Below are 20,969 nucleotides of genomic sequence, written 5' to 3'. Positions count from 1 at the left end.
ATCGAAGTAGGGACGTGTAGACGATCCGCGTCCCGCAACATCGAAATAGCGGGGTCCTCCATGGCGGCCATCAGCTGGGGGGTTGAGAGATACTCTCTCTCCAGCCCTTGCGGGGCTCTGTGGTCACCGTGGGCAGCAGCCCTTAGCCCAGGGCTTCTGGCTGCTGCTGCTGCAGCTGGGGGTCCGTGCTGCATATACAGGGTCTGCAACTAGTTGTTGGCTCTGTGTATCTTGCACTGTTTAATGAAAGTGTGTCTGGGAGGGGCCCTTTAAGGGAGCGACTTGCTGTTGAGTCCACCCCGTGACCCTGTCTGCAGCTGTGCCTGGCTCCCTTATTTCGATGTGTGCTACTTTGGCGTGTAGACGTTCCCTCGCTGTGCCTATTTCGATGTTGGGCTGAGCAACGTCGAAGTTGAACATCGACGTTGCCAGCCCTGGAGGATGTGTAGACGTTATTCATTGAAATAGCCTATTTCGATGTCGCAACATCGAAATAAGCTATTTCGAAGTTGGGTGCACGTGTAGACGTAGCCCAGGAGAGATGAAGACTCCCTCAAGGCAGGGGTGAAGGTGGGAGAGACGGGAGGGCAGGTGACCAGCCCTGGAGAGGATCATTCTCTGATTAATTAAGGAAAGATTTGTAGTGATGAGTTTATTTTTGGGTGCCCAACCTGAGACACCTAAAAAGGCCTGATTTCCAGAGGGTTTTGCACTTTTGTTTTCTGACAGTCAGATCAAAGTGTCGTCAGTTGGTGCCCAAAATTGCAGGTCCCTTCTTATCATCTGGGCTTGCATCCCTACTAAAAAGCGTTCATTGCAGGCTCTTTATTAACAGATTTCTTTTTTATTTTAGCTGGATCTGAAAACAGTGAAAACAAACCTTCGGTGCGTAACTACCCAATGAAAATTTAAGGCCAGACCTTGCTCCCAATTGAAGGCAACAGCCAAATGGCTGCTGATTACTGATTGTTATGTGCACCAAAGCATGTGTGGCTGTGCACCACTCAAATAAGTGCTGCCCACTGTGGGTGGTTGTGGGCGCTCTGCTAATCAGCTGGGCAGCACCTGAATCTCTCCTGGGCGGCCGCCCCGTCGCTCAGCTTACAGGGAACGCTGGTTTCAAGGTCTGATGTCGCACCAGATTAGCTGTACTGGTACAGTTTTGTGAGCAGCCACTACTCCACTGGTTTGAGCCAGGATGAGACTGGTTCCACTTAATCAGACAAGTTTAAATCAATGTAGTGTGGCCACAGCCAACCTTGCCCCAGTTAAACACCCTGTTTTTGGTTAAACTGATGCAAATTCTGTGTGTACGCCAGATCTAAGATACCAGAGTTCTATGCTCAGCTCCCTACGATCTGGGCCCATTTGTGGCAGAGAGAATTCCACTGCATAGCAAAGCCAGGCAGCTTAGGAGTGTGCAGCTCCTCCTACGCCCACTGTTTAGCACAGTAACAGCCTCAGTCATTGTCAGCTTCCAGAGACCAGCAGGAAGCTGGGTCTGCCAGTCTCAAGTTATCTCCCAAGATGATCCTAGCCCCTTGTTGGCCAGGACAGGAAATGACACCTCTTTCATCAGGTGGGCTCATGATGGTTTCAGATTGGTCAGTATTCCTGGGGTGCAAGGAAAGAGGTAGCAGATTCAGGGCCCAGTCCCCGACTCCTCTGCCTTTAGTACAGCCAATTACACCTATGCAAATGCCCCTGAAATTGTGCCAGATCAGAACAGCAGGGTTGCACACCCACTGTGCACAAGGTGAATGGTGACACCAGGTGCAGGGCGATGGAAATTCAGCCCCATCGCTGTGAATTTCTTCTAATAACAATGTCATGCTAATCACCCCCACACTTTACAGTAAGGGTCCATGGTTTATAAAGGGTTTATAAGCAATGAATAGATGCCAAAGCATGTTACGTGTAACAAGTGTGAGAAGGGTGTGCGAGCCAGTGGTCAGAAGCCAGTTATAAACAAACCAAGGGTCAGTTGGGCTCTAGAACGCTTACTTACCCAGTTATTAAAGCCATCTCTAACTCTTGCATGAATGTGTCGTGACCTGTTTATAAACAGGTTCTTCATAGGCAGGATGAGATCCTGGTTCTTCTGCCCACTAGAGCGGAAATGGATGGGAGGGGCCAGGTAGGGGAGATGCAACCAGCTGAGGGTCTGTCTGCACTTTGAGCAAGAGATGCACTTTCCTATTTGAGGCGAAATATCTTGTTAGCTCGGGCTGAGCCAGGGAGCCAAAAGCAGCTTATGCACCCGTCAGAGACCACTGGCTCGCGCTCAGTGCAGCTTGCCTGTCCTGCTGCTTGCACTGCAATCCGGTCTGGCACAGGTGTGTCTCCTTGGCCTAGACATCCCACCCCCAGTTCCCAGTGCAGATGTGCCCTTAGATGCTTCCTTCCGGAGCAGGGTATTCCCTGCAGGGCTGAGGTGGGTTGGCCTGGCTGTTGGAGTTTACGCCTTGCTCCCATTAACGTCCCGGCCCACCCCTCTTGCAGAAAGCCAGCTGGAGCTGGAACCCGTATGCAGACAGCAAGGCGGAGTTCCATGACCCCTCACTGCTGGAGGCCGTCCTGCGGAATGAGGATCCCATCATGCAGGAGTTCCTGAGGCTGCTGGCCCTCTGCCACACCGTCATGGTGGAGGAGAAAGAGAGTGAGTTGAGGGTGAGAATGATGCCTGTCCAGCTGGCTGGGGAATTCTGACAGGCTCTGGCTCTGGTCCGGGCCCATTCACCTGCCCGGATCTCACCGCTTTCACCAGCCTGAGCTGAGGGCGAGGAGATAACAGGTTGGAGCAGGACCTCACATGGCCTTTTGCCCCATGCATGGACCTAAAGGAAGGCCCAAGGTATCCTGTAGAGTCAGACCTTCACCCCAGGTACATTACCCCTGTAGCAAAGTGCTGCGTGGGGTGGAGAAGGGTTGCTGGGGTCATGGCTGGCCCACTAGTGCCTGGCCCCAGCTGAGGGCCTCATGCCTCCATTGATTCCCTCAGGTCGAGTCAGAAAGGCAATGCTGCCACGAGGTGAGGGAGAAACCCTGGGCAACCCCTTTGGCAGGGTGCTGGGTGGTCCCATCCGATCGCTGTAGTCACCCATCCCCCTGTTCCCCCTACTGAACTGAGGACAGGCCAAGAGATGGGGAAACCCCAGTGGGACTGTGCCCTCAGAAGGAAGTGGTTCCAGCTGATACAGTGTGTGCACCAGTCCCAAACTCACACGGGGCAGCGAGAACATGCCTCCAGCGGCCGAGAGGGCAGGCGGTTCCCCTCCACCTGGGAAATGGTGCTTAGCTCTGGACAGGGGCACCTGCTGCTGGGGAAAAAAACAACAAAGCCTTTTTCTAGAGAAAGCCAAGAAAAACCAAATCAGGAGGACTGAGCCCTTTCCCCCAGGCTTCACCACATGGATATGTGAAGGGAGGGCACTGGGTCTTGGGGTGCAAGGGATATTAATACTGGGGTGGTGCTGGGGCAGGTCACGTCTGAGCCAGGGGATGGTGCTGACGTAGGTCATGTCTGAGCCAGGGTGGTGGTGCTGGGGCAGGTCACCTCCCTACTAGCAGGTGGCGCAGGTGTATCTGCAGCAATGTACCTGTGGGGACAGGGTGCTCCTCCGAGCCGCGGGAAGGGGGCTTTTACCGGGAGCAGCACAGTGCCTGGCACGTGACGAGCTGCATTTCTGCCTGGGGGCACCAGGGAACTCACTCATGTGAAAGTAATGAGGTGGGGACCAACGGGGCCGGGGGCTACATCCTCTGGTTCTGTGGGGCCGTCAGGGCACGAGGCTGTGTGTCAGTGCCCCTGCTTTGGGCAGAGCGTGGCAGCCATCCAGGCACTGGGGAATGAGCAGGCTGGCTTGGCATGGACCTTTGACCCCCTGTGCACCTGCTGGAGGCTAGCCCGTGGCCCAGTGTCTGGCTGGGCACACAGGAGAGCCCCTTGTCTGTCTCGCCCTGCTTCTTTAGGAGGCCAGCTGGTTTACCAAGCAGCTTCGCCGGACGAAGAGGCCCTGGTGACAGCTGCCAGGAACCTGGGCTACGTCTTCCTCTCCCGGACGCAGGACACCATCACGCTCAGCGAGCTGGGCACTGAGCGGACATACAGTGTGCTGGCCATGCTGGACTTCAACAGCGTGCGCAAGAGGATGTCGGTCCTGGGTGAGCCAGCCGCCTGGTGCCTAGTTACTTGCTGCCACCCACCGAGGCCCCCAAAAGGAAGTGGCACTTTTCAGGGTGGCCTGGGGGTGTGGTGGGGGAGGGGACAAAAGGTGCCAGGCCCCCCAGGACCAGCCCTGAGAGTCTCTCTTCACTCTGCTGTTCCCTTCTGATGCCCATGTGCAAACCTGACCATTAGGGACGGGGAGACAGGGCGGTGGGGAGGGCATGAGCAAGGGCAGCAGCAACCACAAAGGGGCTGCCCCATTGGAGGAGACCGACAGGAACAAAGGGGGTGGTGTCCCTGGGGCTGGATTCTCCCCCTGCCTCACCAGTGTTGGTTAGAGTAACTCCAGTGAAGTTCCTGCACTGCCAGTCAGGGAAACAATCAAAAGACGGTGACTCTGCTCATTGCCAGGTCTCTCCAAGTCCTGTGTGTTGTCCTCCGCCCCACGGCTCCTTGGCAGTGGGGAGGGGAAGGGGGCCCCCAAGGCCGAGTAGTCCATGGCTAAGCCGGCTTGTTTCCTGCAGTGCGAGACCCCGAGGGGACGATCCGGCTCTATACGAAGGGGGCGGACGTGGTGATCCTGGAGCGGCTGTGTGACGATGAGCCTGCCCAGGCTTTCACCCAGTTGGCGCTGGACGTGAGTGCTGGCCCAGTCTTGGGAGGGGTGGGCGTATGCTTCCAGTGTGCTCTGGGGCTAGTCATCCCACTGCCCACGGCCAGGGCATGATCTCTCCTTCCCTGTCTGTCTTGCTCTGGCTGCCTCCTTGTCTCCATGTAATTTGATTCAGCCGACTGTACTGTCTCATACCTGCCTTGGTATGAGGGCCCCACAGCTCCCAGTGCAACCTATGCCTGGCAGCCTCTGCCAGTTTGATCCTGCTTCCCCAGGGCTGGATTCTGGCTCTGTCGGTGCCCCCCATGGTGGGGAGTTACTGGCACAATTACCCTGAAACTGTGGCAGCAGCAGCACCAACCCTCCTGATTTCAAGGCAGCTCTCGTGGAGTTTGGTGAGCCCCAGACCCTGGAGCCATGTGATTAGCCAAGACACTCGGCTTTCCTTTTGAAAAAAAAAGAAGCTGCATTTCTAGTCTTTATGGCTGTGGAGAAAAGCTTGTGTGGGGATGCTGGGACACCTGGTGGTCCTCATTGTAGCTGGGTGGTCCCCTAGAGGCATATGCCCAGCAGCTGGCAGCTGGTGGTGTGGCATCAGCTGTAGCCAGGTGAATGCCAATGGAATGTAACTGACCCACATGTTGCATCTCCATCCCCTCCACAGAGCTTTGCCAAAGAGACCCTGAGGACCTTGTGCCTGGCCAGCAAGGAGGTGAAGGAGGAGGACTACACTGAGTGGAGCAAGAAGCACCATGAGGCCAGTGTCCTGCTGCAGAATCGCGCTGAAGCGCTGGACAAAGTGTATGAGGAAATCGAGCAGGACCTCCAGGTGGGAACAGGGTCTCTGAGGGCTGGGAAGCCCTGTAGGGGAGGGAGGAGATGGGGTCCAGGCCCAGGGAGACTCCCTAGATTTTGACGGTCCCACACTTTACCAGCATGGCCTCCCCTGCTTGGTGTGGACCTGCAGAGACAAGAGGGAGAGCCACTTGGTCTCTTTGGCCTTCTGCTCATCGGGAGACCAATCTCATGGCTATTTTTTGGGGCCTGGGCTTCATCCCCTGGAGAGGAGACTGAGAATCTATCAACTCATCTCACGTCGGGCCACTGGACAGCCGCCAGATGGGAATGGTTTTTGGGCTGTCTCTCCTCTGCCAGGACTGGAGAGTACAGGCTGCCGTAAGCAGAGTTGTCATGGCGAGAACATTGCTGGCTGGCTGGGTAGACCAGGGAGCAGCCCCAGTCACCAGTTCCTGGTTCCCCTTCGCCCCCCTACCCCACCTCACTCCATCCTGCATGCACAGAGCATTAACCCCTCCTACTTTCTGCAGCTCCTGGGAGCCACAGCCATTGAGGATAAGTTGCAAGATGGGGTCCCCGAGACCATCCAACTTCTCAAAAATGGGAACATTAAAGTGTGGGTGCTGACAGGAGATAAACAAGGTAGGGTCTGTGGGGGGGGGCCTCGGAGCCAGACTAGACACCTCGGTCCTCGCCTGGGGCAGGACCCTCCCTATAAGGAGCCTTTCTTCTACTCTGCTGGTCTCTTCTCGGAGCGATCACCTGCAGCACTTTCCATGGGCCTCCCTCTTTTTACAGAGGGGGAAACTGAGGCAGGGGACACAACCTGCCCATGGTCACTCAGAAAGAGCAGGACTGGACCCTAGGTGAGCTACTGCTCATGCCAGGTGGCAGCTGCTCAGCCATTTCTGCGGGGAGCAGAGCACGTGCTCAGAGCTAGTGGGGACAAGGTGGGGCTCAGGCCATCCTCCTGTGGCTGGGGAAGCCCTGGAGCTGCAGCCTGGTGATTTGTGCATTGCAGAGACTGCAGTGAACATCGGCTTCGCCTGCCACCTGCTCTCGGATGACATGGAGATCCTGGAGGAAACGGAGATCTGGTGAGCGGGGCCCCATCGCCTCCCACAGCCTGGCTGATATAGAAGCATTGGGAGATGAAGTGCTCCTGGGGGACATGAGCCAGCGCAGGGTGGGCAAAGGGCCACACTCGGAGCTGTGTGAATGTGTCTCAGCCTCCAGCCTGTATTGCAGCCCCAGGCTCCCCTCAGCCCCCTGCCACCAATCCCCACAACTCTGCCAGTGCCCCTCACTCCCCACCCTCAGCCCCCGGCTCTCCCAGCCCTGGGCTCCTCACAGCTCTGCCAGTGCCCCTCACTCCTGAACCTCAGCCCCCCCATCCCAGCCCTGCACAGCTCACCTGATGCCTCTCACTACCGACCTGCAACCCCTCCAGAGACATTGCCCTTGCAGAAAATGACAAAGGAAAGCAGCCGCTGGGCTCCTACCCCAGGAGGCCTCTAGCCCAGCAGTGTCAATAGGAATTCAAAGATCACCACACTTGTGGTTGTCGCCTTTCACAGAATCACAGAATCACAGGGCTGGAAGGGACCTCAGGAGGTCATCTAGTCCAGCCCCCTGCTTCAAGCAGGATCAACCCCCACTAAGTCATCCCAGCCAGGACCTTGTCCAGCCGGGACTTAAAAACCTCGAGGGATGGAGAATCCACCACCTCTCTAGGCAGCGCATTCCAGTGCTTCACCACCCGCCTGGTAAAGTAGTTTTTCCTAATATCTAACCCACACCTTTCCCCCTTCAACTTCAGACCATTACCCCTTGTTCTGCCATCTGACACCACTGAGAACAGTTTCTCACCCTCCTTTTTAGAGCTCCCCTTCAGGAAGTTGAAGGCTGCTATTAAATCACCTCTAAGTCTTCTCTTCTGTAAACTAAACAAGCCCAAATCCCTCAGCCTATCCTCATAGGTCTTGTGCTCCAGACCCTTAATCATTTTTGTTGCCCTTCACTGAACCTGCTCCAGCAAATCCACATCCTTTTTATACTGGAGGACCCAAAACTGGACACAATATTCCAGATGTGGCCTCACCAGTGCCGAATAAAGAGGAATAATTACTTCTCTAGATCTGCTCGAAATGCTCCTCGTAATGCACCCTAATATGCCGTTAGCCTTCTTGGCTACAAGGACACACTGTTTACTCATATCCAGCCTTTCATCCACCATAACCCCTAGGTCCCTTTCCATTGTACTGCTGCTGAGACAGTCGGTTGCCAGCCTGTAACAATGTTTGGGATTCTTCCGCCCCAGCTGCAGGACTCTACACTTCTCTTTACTGAACCGCATCAGATTTCTTTTGGCCCAGTCCTCAAATTTATCCAGGTCCCTCTGGATTCTCTCTGTACCCTCCAACATATCTACCTCTCCCCTAGTTTTGTGTCATCCACAAACTTGCTGAGGGTGCAGTCCAGTCCCTCATCCAGGTCATTAATAAAGATGTTGAACAACACCGGCCCCAGAACCGAGCCTTGCGGCACTCTGCTTGAAACAGACCACCATCCAGATATTGAGCCATTGTCCACTACTCGTTGGGCCCAGCCATCAAGCCAGCTTTCTATCCATCTTATAGTCCAAGGATCCAATCCATATTTCCTTAACTTATGAACCAGAATGTTGTGGGAGACCGTATCAAAAGCTTTGCTGAAGTCAAGGTATATCACATCCATATTCATCACATTTGCTCCCACCTCTAAATAAAAGCCCTTCCTCTCCCTCAGAGCCAGGCACTCCCAGCCCCTCCCCTGCTCCAAATAAATGTCCCCCACCCCCAAGACATCCTCCCCCTGACCCCCCGTTCTGATTTAATGCTGCTGACTCACTGAATCCACCTCCAGGGCCCCTGCCATGTGCTTCTCCCAGCAAATGGTGAGGCGCATGCATGGGCGGAGGCACTCCCAGCACACAGCTCTCAGGAGGTGTTGCATTTAAAGGCTCTAAGAGCTGCATGCTCTCAAGACCCCTATCCATCACACCGCAGTGTCCTGTTCACCACATGTCGAGTGGGGCTCGTATTGGACACCGGGGCCCTTGACAGCTCCCATAAGCCCCAAACACACAGGGGCTGGCAGGTCAGTCTCCACGGCTCATTCAGGGCAGTGCTCTGTGCCAGCAAGGAGGCTGATTCTGGAGACATGCGGCAGCATCCACTAGGCCCCACAACCGTCACTGGCCTTCCCACAGTGCAGCACTTCAGCACTATCACTGGGGGGGCGCGGATTTGAACTAGTGACACCGGCCCTGGAGTGGGCCAGTGACTCCCCAGCCCAGGAGCTGGGCTGGCTGGCCAGTGTGAAGCATAGCGGTGGGGGTGGGGCAGGCTAGATAAATACGATCCCACCCTGGGCAACAGTGGGGCAGCTTGTCTCTCCTGCAGGTCGTGCTGCCCTGGCTAAGCGCGCTGGCTCAGGGCATACCTGTCGGAGCTGGAAATGTACCTCCAGCCCACTGAGGCTCCCTCCTGGATCCAGCCACTGCCCAGAGCTGCCCGGCTCGCCTGGGCTTTGACCCCTTTTCCATTCTGACCCAGCCCCTTTCTCGCACAGCCAGATGCTGGAGGCCTATTGGGTGAGCAACAACAACCTGTGCAGCAGCGGGGAAAGCCTGTGTGCCTTGCAGCCGCGCCCTGGGAGCTGGCGCCAGGGAAGGATGGCCTTGGTCGTCACCGGGGACTTGCTGGTAGGTGATGCTTGGCCGCTCCTGCCCAGCAGCACCTGGAGCTTTGCTACCTCTCAGGGGTGGGGCACAGTGGGAGATGGGGCAGAACCAGGTTAAGCGCTGCTGGGGGGGAGTCGTACCCAGAAACCCCACCCCAAGTGCCCGGGTCGGTTCTGGGGGGTCAGGTGGCAAACCCAAGCTTGTTGCGTTACTTCTACAAAGCCCCCCCTTCCCGTGTGCCCCCCCACGGCTGAAATCAATGCAGCAGCCGATGAGCAGCACACAGCGTCGTTGGGCTGGATGTGGAGATGGATCTAGCCCTGCTGGGCACAGCCGGGGGTTGCAAATGCACATGGAGGCGTGGGCCTGGCCCTGAGGAGTTTGTGCTTTAAGAAACAGGGATGGAGGCGGGTTGGGAAGAGGGAGGCAGATCTAACGCACAGTTCGAGGCATATAAATAAAGTGTCCACTGGCACCTTGGCAGATTTCTCCTCAGCAGCATGGGAGAGAGGGGCCTGAGGAGACACATGAAGGAGAAGCTGGCAGTGGCTTTGCAGACTGGATACTTTGTAGAGCCTGTTGTGCCTTTGTTCTGAGGATTTCAAAATGCTTGGTGAATGGAGGGAGAATTTGCAGCGTGCCCAAGGGGTTTAGAAGCAGAGAGCCCATGGCATGCTGCTAAATCCCTGAGGCACCCTGAAAGTCTAGCCCTTCCACTGCATAAGTGATGGGCAATTATTACTGTTTTGGGGGGGAAACTGAGGCAGGGAAGTGACTCTGGATCCTTAGCCTTAAGCCCGTCATCCTCCTCCCTCCCCACACTAGCCAGACGGGGTTTGGCTCAGGCACAAGGCTGGCATCTCGGGTGTCTCTGCTCTGTCCTCAGGAGAAAATCCTGGGCACGGGGGAGAAGGTGAAGCAGAAGGAAGGTTTCTGGGCGCGGCTGGCCTGCTGCAAGACTCGCATGCAGCCTGTGGCAACGAGCTCGATGGAGAAGGCCTTTGTCAACCTGGCCACCAGCTGCCAAGCCGTCATCTGCTGCAGGGTCACCCCCAAGCAGAAAGCCCTCGTTGTGCAGCTGGTGAAGACACACCAGCGGGCCATCGCGCTGGCCATCGGCGATGGAGCCAATGACGTGAACATGATCAAGAGTGAGGCCTCACGCTGGCGAGCTGGGGACTGTGGGAGCCCAGGGATCCCTGTGTGCTCAGGAGAGACCCCCGCCTCCTCCAGGCTGGCTCCTCCCTTCTCCACCTCTCTGCCCAACAACCCCTCCCATGAGTCAGCAGTCCAGCTGCTTCCTGCGGCCTTCTGCACCTGGCCACAGGCCACTGTCACTTGAGCTGGAAGAGTGACGCTGGCAGCAGTAGTAGGCTCGTCTCCTTTAGGGGCCCTGCCACTTTGCTGGGTGTTACAGCCACAGGACGTATCCATGGCTGCTCTGTGTGGTGCTGGCATTCCCCTTGCACTGCCAATTTGTTCCGAGCTCCCCGCTGGGGCTAGGGCCCAGGGCAGACAGGGTTGTTTCCCTGGGTGGTGATGTGTGTCGCATGTCCCCCTCTAGGCCTGCATCTCTCTCTCTCTTTTCAGCGGCTGACATTGGGGTTGGCATCAGTGGGCAGGAGGGAATGCAGGCTGTCCAGTGCAGCGACTATGCCCTGGCCCAGTTCAGATACCTGCAGCAGCTGCTGTTTGTCCATGGCCGCTGGTCCTACCTGCGCATCTGCAAGTTCCTCCGCTACTTCTTCTACAAGACCTTCGCCGGCATGATGGTGCAGATCTGGTTCGCTTTCCACAGCGGCTTCACGGCCCAGGTCAGACTGCTGGGTTTGGAGGGTGTGGGGTCACGTCATGCACCCTCTCTCTCTCCTACCTTTTGCCACTGCCCATTGCCTCTCTGCACACGAGGGTGGAATGCCGTGCCAGGGCTGAGGCTGGTGCCAGTAGATCCCACGGGGGGCTGGACACATATCCTTTGTCTCTGTCCTGGTAAGAGGCCCCTTTCTGGGCTGCTCTGCTTTGATGTACCAGGGCACGCTGAATGATAGACATGGAAGGCAGTTGTCCCTGGGGGCAGCAGCTGAGCAGTGAAAAATCCCATCAGGGTGAAAGCTCCTTCAAGAAGGACAGGAACTATCCCCTGTCTCCATCCCAGGCAGGTTCACACGCCCAGACTTACAAGGCCTGTCTGCTGTAGCATTCACCATCTGCTGCAGGATTATCCACCAGGACTGACTCTCAGCTTCCACTGGAAAACCATTTGCAAGAACAGCTCCTGATCTTCAGGTGCCCAAGTTGGGACCCAGGAGAATGTCCTGATTTCAGCCAGTGCTGGGCCCTGCCCTCTAGAAGTCAGGCTCCTCTGGGGGGCCTGAGGTCGGGCACTCAAACCCACTAGTCTCTTTGTAAACCTTGAGCTAAATTTCTAGCTGTTGTGGTCATGACGAACATCCCTGCCTTAGTGTTAATGCAGTGAGGCCTGCAGAGAGTCCAAAACAGTGGTGGGCACCTGAGGGTTGCACGCAGCCCCCTGGTGTTCAGCGTGTGATCTGTGCAATCCCTCCACCTCCTCCTCCTCCACAGTTCTCGCGGGGGGAAGGGGGGCCTGCCCTTACCTACTCCGCCCCCTCCCTGCCAGAGCTTCCAGAGTGCAGTGAATCAGCTGGAAGTGCTGGGAGCATGGGGGAGGGAAAGGGACAGGCACACCTGTAGGGAATAGGCCAGGTGTGGGTTTGAGGGAAGGGGGTGGAGTGAGGGGTGGGGCCTGCGGCAGAGGGGAGGGTCAAGCAGCTCCTGGAAAGATGAGAAGTGACCCACATTTAAACCCGCGTGAGGTTCATGCTGGTTGCGCACAACACGGTGTGAGCCGCGTACACCCTCTGCTTCTCTATGTTACTGTTGCCCTCAAGTTCTTTTACCCCTAATAATGGGTCACTGTGGTTTGCAAAGGCCTGGAAAAGGAGACTCGTGCAAGAGCCCCGTCTTGCAGAGACAAAGGAGGGCCACTCGTGTGGCCCACTCACTAGCCTGGGTTGCCCATCGCTGGGCTAAAGCGCTGAGAAACGTGGGGTACCGGATCTCATTCTGGGCCTCACATTTCAGGAAGGATGTGGAGAAAATGGAGAAGGTCCAGAGAAGAGCAACAAAAATGATTAAATGTCTAGAAAACAAGGCCTGCGAGGGGAGCTTGGAAGACCTGGGCTTGCCTAGGGTCTGAGAGGGATCATGACAACAGCTTTCAAGTACCTAAAAAGTTATTATGGGGGGAGGGAGAAATTTTTTCTCCTTAACCTCTGAGGACAGGAGCAATGGGCTTAAACTGCAGCCAGGGCGGTTTAGGTTGGACAATTATTCGAGCTGGCAGGGTGGTTAAACACTGGAATAATTGCCCAGGGTGGCTGGGGAATCTCCATCACTGGAGATATTTAAGATCAGGTTAGACCAACAGGCCTAGACAGCCTCTAGGGGTTTCTACGTGAGTTGCCCCATTCACCTCAAGAGGTGCACTGTCTCTGAAACCTTGTGATGGCCACATATGTGCTTGTGGGGTCTGTGGGACTTGGCGTACGTCCCTCTTGTTGTCCGGTCAAAGCACCCATATACGCTGCTGCTCCCCTGGGTTTGTTCTGATTTCACTCTTCCTTCTCCCCCCTTTAGCCTTTGTATGAGCCCTGGTTCCTTGCGCTCTACAATGTGTTCTACACCGCCTACCCCGTGCTCGCCATGGGGCTGTTGGAACAGGTACTGTTTCCCTCTTTGCTGCACCTCTCTGCCCTCAGGCTGCAGGGCAGGGGGCCTTGGCTCGTCCTGCCCATCCAGTGAATAAACCTGTTTGCCACTGTGTAGCGCAGGTTGTGAGCTGGAGGCTCTGCCATGGGAGCTCAGAGTCGCCAGGGGCCACTGCAGCTTTGCACATGCTAGCACTCTGTCTTTCCTGTCCAGACACAACAGCCTCAGTGTGTATCTCAGGAAGCCCTTCTGACAGTTCCCAGCAGCATCGTAGGGTACCCTGAGCCCCCAGGGAATCGTGGGATCAACTCCCTTTCTCTCTCTTTTCCGGGAAATCGGCTTTAGTTCCCCAGTGGGTATCTCCCAGAATGGTGCCGGGGTAACCCTCGCTGCCTCTTGTTTAAATAGCAAGCCCTGATTGCAGGTTTCCTCGTTTCGTGGGTGTACACTTTGCACCCCCGGATGGATTGGGTGACAATAAAGGTGACCTGCAAAGGGTAGGACAGACACTGGCTTAGTGCCCGTTGCTGGCATTCACACGAAGTCGGACTTTTTCGTTGTTTTTTAACCCCAAATGTTTGTAAGTTCTGACGGTGCCGGGTTCACAGTGGCACCGATGGTGTCGTGGCACCAGGTCTACATGTCAAAGTAAACCTGCACTCTCCCCACAGGGTTCTGTCCCCCGCTAGCTCTGCTCTGCTCCCTTCCCCGATTCACTTCTCTCTGCCCCTCCCTGCCAGGAGCCTGTGGGGTCGTAGCTTCAGCTGGTGGGCGGGGCCTCAGGGGAGTTGCCAAGCGTGGAGGGGGTTGCGGAGCAGAGCACAGGCAGAGTGGGGGTGGGGGCATGGTCTAGGTGCAGAGGCCCACAAAAGTTTATTCTGGCCCTGTAATCTGATGTCAGATATTGCCTCCACTGTTTCTCCTGAGATGCTCCGCAGATGCATGGGAAGATAGCAGGACAGGACAGGGCAAGAGCTGAAGACACGAATCCCAGTTGATTAGGGAAAGCAGGATATCCAGAAGCTCTTGGTGCCATCTGAAATCTACTCTCACGGATGTCAGGGGGAGTTTGCAAGTCACACCCAGACTAGGCAAATTGTTTTGCCTTTATAAAATCTTGTTCTGCGTGAGCCCCTTGCAGCATCTCTGGCTCGGTCCTTCTGTCTTTCTTTCCTCCAAGATGATCCATGGGGCTTAGAATCCTGGATTAGATGATCTCCCAAGGTCCCTTCCAGCCCAATGCTGCTGGGTTTCTAAGGCAGGACTCAATCTCTCTTCAGGCCTGACTGTGTCCCTCTGACATGCCTTGATCAGATTGTACATGTTACTTCCATGCCTCTGAACCTCACCCCACTAAAAATGGTAGCAAGAGCTCACGCCACCCCATTTGGGAGTGGGGGCTGCATTCAATCTCACCTGTGTGTCCCTAGCATGGCTATTCTCCATCTGCTGTGGTCTGAATTTTGAGCTCCTAACTGTGTAGGAACACGACACCCAGAGCCTGCACTCCTGTCCCTGGCGTGTCAGACCCCCAAAATCTCATGCCCTCCAGGACACATGGCTGGATGGATGGCTCCCCACCAGTTCGGCTTCTCCCTCATATCTCTTCCCCCTTCCACCAGGATCATGTGGGTGGGCTCCTGCTCATCCCAGACTAGGCAAGAGAAGCCATTTTTTTTCTAATTCAGTTACAAAATCAATAATCCCAGCACCTCAATATATGTGAATATAAAACTGTCCTTAATAAGTAGCGTCAAGCCACATTTTTTATCACCGCTCGTTTAAGAACAGTACACATGCAGTGATTTGTACCCGTCAGAACGTTTAAATGACTTTCCCTCCTGCTTTGGAGAGCGAAGAGGACAAGGAAGACGCTGCACCTGGGGACAGGCTCTTAAACAGGAAGGTGCAATGACCGTATCAACCCACCTGTCCCCCACCCCCATTCCCAGGCTCGAGCTCCCCTCCGCCCCCAAACTCACTCTCCATCTCCAGCTTTACCTGCCTCAACCCCCAGATCTGCCCTCCCATCCCCACGATTAACCTGCCTCAGCGCCAGACATCTCCAGTACTAACCCGTCTCTGGCGCTGGCTTTGTTTATTGTCAGAAAGTTGGATGTAGCGGCATGGCCGGGCAGGGCGGTGGAGCCCCCCAGGGACTTAAAACCTCTGACGCCAGGTTCTGCTGCAGCCGGCAGGGTGGGGGACCTCCTCCGGGTGGTGGGGATGTGGTGTGCAGGGCGGTGGAGCTGCCCCCTACCCCCCAGGGCTGTGCTGAGAGTACAGGCAGAAGGAACCCATGCAGCCAGCCTGAAAACAGCCCTTGCCTGAGTTACAGCTGGGAAGGTGTTTAAGGCAGCCGGCTCCAGCACTCACGGCATGGCTGGGGTGGACGGGAGTGCTTGGATGGTGGCGAGCCTATGCCTGGTGGCCGCAAGTGCCCCGTGGAAGGAAGGCTCCTTGCCCTGCCACTGCTGAGATAGTGGAACTGGATTTGATTGGTTTGATGACCAGCTCCCTCCTGATGGCCATTGAACCAATGACATTCAGTTGTGCTGTTTCAGCAGTGGTGAGGCAGGGAACCACAGGAGGAGTCAGTGGCAGTAGCAGTGGGAGCCACAAACGGCTCCTTAAAGAGCCCCATGCACCTCCGGAGCTGCAGGTTGCTGACTCCTGTGCCAGACTCATCAGCCATGTGTACCGTGTGGCTGGGTGGGATGCCTTCATTAATACGGTTGACTTCTGTGTGCTCCGAGGCCCCCATCTCTCTTTCTTCTGGCTGCTCGGCAGGACGTGAGTGCAAAGAAGAGCCTGCAATTTCCCGAACTCTACAAAGTGGGCCAGAAAAACGAACTTTTCAATTTCTGGATCTTCTGCGTGACCTTCCTGCACGGCACGGTCACCTCCTTGGCAAGCTTCTACATTGCCCTCTTGGCCTTTGAAGACAAGGTCGGCAGCAAGGCCACCAGCGATTACCAGTCCTTTGCTGTAACTGTGGCCACCTCAGCCTTCCTGTCTGTCATTGCTGAGGTGAGCCCCAAGCCCACAGCCCCACCTCAGAACAAGGAGATGGGGGGCACCCATGAGGACATAGGTAGCAGGGTGGAAGTGGGTAAACTGAGTCCATTCGACCCTCATGAGATGTAGGACCATGAGGAGCACCCTGTGACTTTGAGGTTCTTGGCTTAAAAAGCACCCCAAGTTTCCAGGCCTGGACAGAAGGGGGCCAAAAGGTGTTGTTTTCCTGGAGTCAAGGGGGCTGCATGAAGGCTGGAGCTGGAGGAGTACTCTGGAAGCAGCCTATGCCCATGGCTGGGGAGAGGGGGGATGCACAGCCGTATGAAGGGAGCTCGGCTCAGCTCAGCTTGGCAGGACAGCTGATGTGAGTGGGTGCAGGGGACAGGGACGGCAATGAAGAAGAGGCTCTTTGGTGGCTGTGCCCTACAATAGGGCTCAGGTTAGGCAGCTCCTTTGTAGCACTGGTTGGAACCTGGACTTCTGAGCAAACAGTTCCAGGCCAGTTCCAGGTCAGAGCAAAAAAGCCAAAAAGCCCGAACATTTCCCTCGAAATGAAAACCTGTGAACGTTTCTCTTCGGGGCCATTGAAATGTTTCCTTCCAGGAATGTTCCCGTGTCTGGTGTTGACCCAGAACAAATGTGTCAATTCGCTGTTATGGTTCAGCTGTTGTTCATCAACTGTTGGACATTAAATACAGGTTCTTAGAGAGGGACCAGCCGGGCAGTCATTCCAGGCCATATGCTTGTAGGAAGCCCATTCAGAAACATCCCCAGCTTCAGCTGTTTGCCCTCACTGCCCGTCTCCAAAGGCTGTTCCGGAACCTCCCTCTGCGGGCTGGGTGCCTCATCTCCAGCCTTGGGCATTCTGGTCCACAAACCCCTCAAACAGTGTAACATTAGCCTGGCTGGTTTCATGTAATATAAAAGTAAAACTAAAAGGTGCTGACAGGAGCAAGTTGAAAGGTCGAGTCCCTGGCAAAGGGCACTGTTTCACTGGCAGTGAAATGCAAAGAGAACGTCGAAACAATCCAGTGAGACGTTTCCTGTTGAAAATGCCATTGAAACAGCCATGCCCCTGGTGGAACCTGCTCCATCGAGAACATTTTCAAGCCCTTCCACCCCACTTGGCTTTAGGGGAAGTGCTGTAGCTACACCTGCTGGGTTACATGCCCGCCAGTGGCTCCTGTGACCCACATGCCTCCTGAGGGTGGTTTGCTGTCCCATGAAGTAGTACCACTTACCAAGAGCGAGAATGGGTCTTTTCTATAGCCTGAGCTGAGAGCCAGCTGCTTTTAGCTCCAACTGTAGAGGCTCCTGCGCTAACCTCGGGGGTCCTAGGTTTGAGTCTGCCTATGGGCGATTACAGAAACACTTCCCAGCCAGGGCTAACCCTGGCCTCTCTCCGTTAGCATAGACAAGCCCTGTGGGCAAGCCCTATGTTCTCTGGGAACATCTGCCCTGGTGCTGGAGGTGCAATTGACTGAGTGAGAGCAGCGTCTGGCTGACAGGAGGGGGCAGCTGCCCCAGTACTGCCTCTGGGCGGCCATCTCCTCATGCATCTTCTGTGCTCTTTTTGGCGCACTGGCTTGACAGACGCTAACACAGACAGGTCGGCCTGAGCTGGAAGTCTCGGCTCCGGCTCCCATACTTGACCTGCCCTTGTATCGCCAGGCGCCTCTAACCTGGGCTCAGGAGAGTTTTCAAAGGGCTCATTGGGTTCAGGTGCTGCTCCCCATTGACCTTTCGATCCCATCCATGATACCAGCAACGGACTGTGGGTTTTCCTAGTGCTCAGCACTGGATCCATGGCTCCCTGGGAAATCAGAGATGGAACAGGCCCAGAATTAGGCCAAAGCTGGGCCCATCCCACCTGCTGTGTCTGAGGCCTGGTACGACTCTCCCAGGCTTTGGGAGCCCTGGCTCCAGCAGCTCTAGTGAGTGGTGGGTCCCTGACTCAACCCTGCAGCTGGCTGCAAAGGCTAAAGAGTTAATGGGCTGCCGTCTCTGCTTCTTCCTGGACAGATCATCCTGGACATTAAGTTCTGGACCGTCCTGTCCTTCCTGACCATCGCAGTCAGCTTTCTGTTCTTCTGCATCTTCTCCCTGTTCACCCAGAATTTCTTTGTCTTCAGAAAAGACCCTGTCCTCTTCCGCTTTCCAGGTAAGGTGCTCCACGCTCATACCTCATGGTAGAGGGGCTCATGTGCAGGGCCATTCCCTCCCTCTCAACCGGCTGCATCTATCCTGAGCCCTGTCCCCTCCCCACCTTGCTCAGCAGTGTCAGAACCAGGGAGTCAGGGCTGTGCCAACTCCTCCACATCCCGTGGGGACAGTGAGAGCTTAGAGCAGCCGTTCCTCACCTGTCTGGCTTGGGTTCATGGTCCCATTGGCCTAAGCCCATTCCTGCTGCATCCCTGTCTCCGCACGGTCCCATGAGCTGTGCTTGGAAGACATATACTGCTGCCACATGCGCAGGGCAGACGCATTGGATTCTTCAGTTGCCTCAGGCTGTGGTTTCAGACTCTATCCCTGCAGACCAAGCTCTTGGTACAGGTAGAGCCAGGAGCAATGAGGGGTCCTGTGGCACCTTATAGACTAACAGAAATGTATGAGCATAAGCTTTTGTGGGCAAAGCCCCACTTCATCAGATGCAGGTGTGAGTGCCAGGTGTGACCTGCATCTGACGAAGTGGGTCTTTGCCCATGAAAGCTCATGCTCATACATTTCTGTTAGTCTATAAGGTGCCACAGGACCCCTCGTTGCTTTTGCAGATCCAGACTAACACGGCTACCCCGCTGGCACGTAGAGACAGGAGGGTCTTTCCCAGGCTCTGACTGACTCACCCTGGCCTGTGTCCTATTGACAGATGCCTCCAAGAATGCGCTGACCGACCCATACGTCCTGTCCATCGTCCTGCTGTGCGTGGTGGTGAACACCATCCCCTCCCTCACCGTCCGCCTGCTCCGCGCTATCACGGGCACTGGGGCCATTCAGGATGTAAGTGTGGCTCTGGGTGTTGGGGTGGGAGAGCAGCATCTGTGAAGACCCTTCCTTTGTCATCCATGTCCTGGGCCTGGGCTAGTTTCAGCTGGTTTCCAGGCCTCCAGTGCCTCTCTAGCCCAGACGTGGCAGCATTTATTCAAGGGATCGGCCATTGCTGTAAGTGCTTTGAGCCATCCACTCCTAGGCTTCAGCCCACCAGCTGATAACCTGGGTGGTCGGGACGAATCATGCCAACTCCCCAACACACAGAGCAAGCTGCACTGGGACTGGTGCATTGACGCATCTCTCCCCTGTAGCATCGTGTCCTGGCTGTAATTGGCACTGAGATGCTGGACTGGGGACTCATCTCGTTAGCCATGTCCTACGGCATCTGCCAAAGGCCCTATGTCTTTCTGTATTGCCCGTGTGATGCTACACTGCGTGACACCACAGGGTCTCTCAGCAGCGCCAGCCTGTGCGCTCATTGGTGCTGGCATGTCCTTGTGTTTTCCCCTTGCACTGTGGTGGGAATGGGAGGGGACATGGCCAGGCTCCTCCTCTTCTGGGGATAGCTGGCGACTCTCTGCTGGCCTAGCAGAAATGCCAGCTGAAGCTACGACCCCACAGGCTCCTGGCTGAACAGCAGCAGGGGTGGTACCTGCCCGCCGGCTGGGCTGGCCACTGGGGAAGGGGGATGAAACTGTGCAGCAGATCTGAGATCCTGGCTGGCACTCTGGGTGCCTGTGCACTAAGGCAGGTCCCATTGCCAGGTTCAGGAAAGTCGTGTGCCTCGGGGCAGCTCCCGTGTGTCCCTCAGAGAGCAGTGAAGGTGAATTGCACTGAAGGGCGGTGTGTGAGAAATGAAAGTAACCTGCCTGTAGTGCTCCTGGGGTGCTGGCAGGATATGGGCCCTTGTGGGAGCCAGCCTCCACCCTCAGAGATGTGTGCCTAGCGCTGATGCCAGCCGGACTGGTGTCCCCGCAGGCTCCAGCTGAGCAGTGCTCGCGTGGGACTGCGTCTTCTGGGCCGGGTGGGAGGGAACAGCCTACTCAGCAGGGAACCTGCTCTGCCCACATGACAGGTAGCAACCAGAGGCTTGAAGAACCCACCCCAGGCTAGACAAGGAGGCTGGGGCAGACCCCAGATCTCTCTGACTGGTGCCTTCACCACAGGGCCAAGCTGCCCCTCCCATCCCGAGTGCTCTCTGGCCCTGCTGCCTTTAGCAGGGTTGACGCTCCCCTTCTCTCCCCTGCAGAAGGTTCACTCCAGGGGCACGCGGGTGGAGGACAGAACCGTGGAGATGCAGTCACACTTCCGCAGGCGCTCCCTGCTGCGCCGCTCCAGCTACGCCTTCTCCCACAAGGAGGGCTATGCCGACCTCATCACCCGGGGGGCCAGCCTGCGGGTGAAGGGCTCCAAGAACCGGGGCCAGGTGAGCGGCAGCAGCTCTCAGGACATGCAACAGCCCGCAAGAGAGGACGTGCTCCCCAGCACAGCTTCGAGCCCAAGTGTTTTCCTCCAGGAGTACAAATAAAGGGATTTTAAGTTTCATGCTACTTTTGGACTTGGAGACGGCTTCCCAGCTGGGTCTGGAGGCCTGGACCTCGGGCGCTAGTCAGGCACTGAACTAGCTGCATGGCTCCTTCAAGAGCAAGTTTTATATTTTTGGACTGCCAGAGAAGTACGCCTATGGCAGATTCTCTGCAGAGTGACTGTGACACCCAGTGGCCATCAGTGTTACTTGCAGGTGTGAATTATCTGTGGATATTCCCCTGCAGCCCTCATCTGTGTCCAGGATGTGGGTAACAGCTGTTGTGTCAGGGAGGAATAAGGGTCTCTGGGCAGAGGAAAGTGCCCATAGCAGCTCTGATGTATCGGACAAGGAACATTTGTTCTCTGAACAACTCCACTTTCCATACACCATGCTCAGACTCTCC

General features: G+C 56.0%; 1 protein-coding gene across 1 annotated transcript in view; it reads left to right on the top strand.

The window, feature by feature from the left end:
• ATP8B3 (ATPase phospholipid transporting 8B3) overlaps positions 1-20,708 on the top strand; it is a 44,086-nt gene extending 23,378 nt beyond the window's left edge. Inside the window, exons 13-27 of the mRNA XM_074978130.1 lie at positions 854-885; positions 2,503-2,659; positions 3,973-4,164; positions 4,693-4,805; positions 5,446-5,610; positions 6,110-6,221; positions 6,601-6,676; positions 9,192-9,324; positions 10,190-10,454; positions 10,894-11,117; positions 12,961-13,044; positions 15,823-16,062; positions 18,073-18,211; positions 18,917-19,047; positions 20,288-20,708. Coding sequence (XP_074834231.1) covers positions 854-885; positions 2,503-2,659; positions 3,973-4,164; positions 4,693-4,805; positions 5,446-5,610; positions 6,110-6,221; positions 6,601-6,676; positions 9,192-9,324; positions 10,190-10,454; positions 10,894-11,117; positions 12,961-13,044; positions 15,823-16,062; positions 18,073-18,211; positions 18,917-19,047; positions 20,288-20,566 — 2,342 coding nt within the window. The 3' untranslated portion in view covers positions 20,567-20,708. The remainder of the gene's footprint in view (positions 1-853; positions 886-2,502; positions 2,660-3,972; positions 4,165-4,692; positions 4,806-5,445; positions 5,611-6,109; positions 6,222-6,600; positions 6,677-9,191; positions 9,325-10,189; positions 10,455-10,893; positions 11,118-12,960; positions 13,045-15,822; positions 16,063-18,072; positions 18,212-18,916; positions 19,048-20,287) is intronic.
• Positions 20,709-20,969: the final 261 nt, after the last annotated feature.

The sequence above is a fragment of the Carettochelys insculpta genome, chromosome 27 (genome assembly GCF_033958435.1).
Source record: "Carettochelys insculpta isolate YL-2023 chromosome 27, ASM3395843v1, whole genome shotgun sequence".
In the NCBI taxonomy this organism is placed as follows: domain Eukaryota; kingdom Metazoa; phylum Chordata; order Testudines; family Carettochelyidae; genus Carettochelys; species Carettochelys insculpta.
The sequence above is the reverse complement of the archived record's forward strand: the minus strand, read 5'-3'. Positions and strand labels throughout refer to the sequence as shown.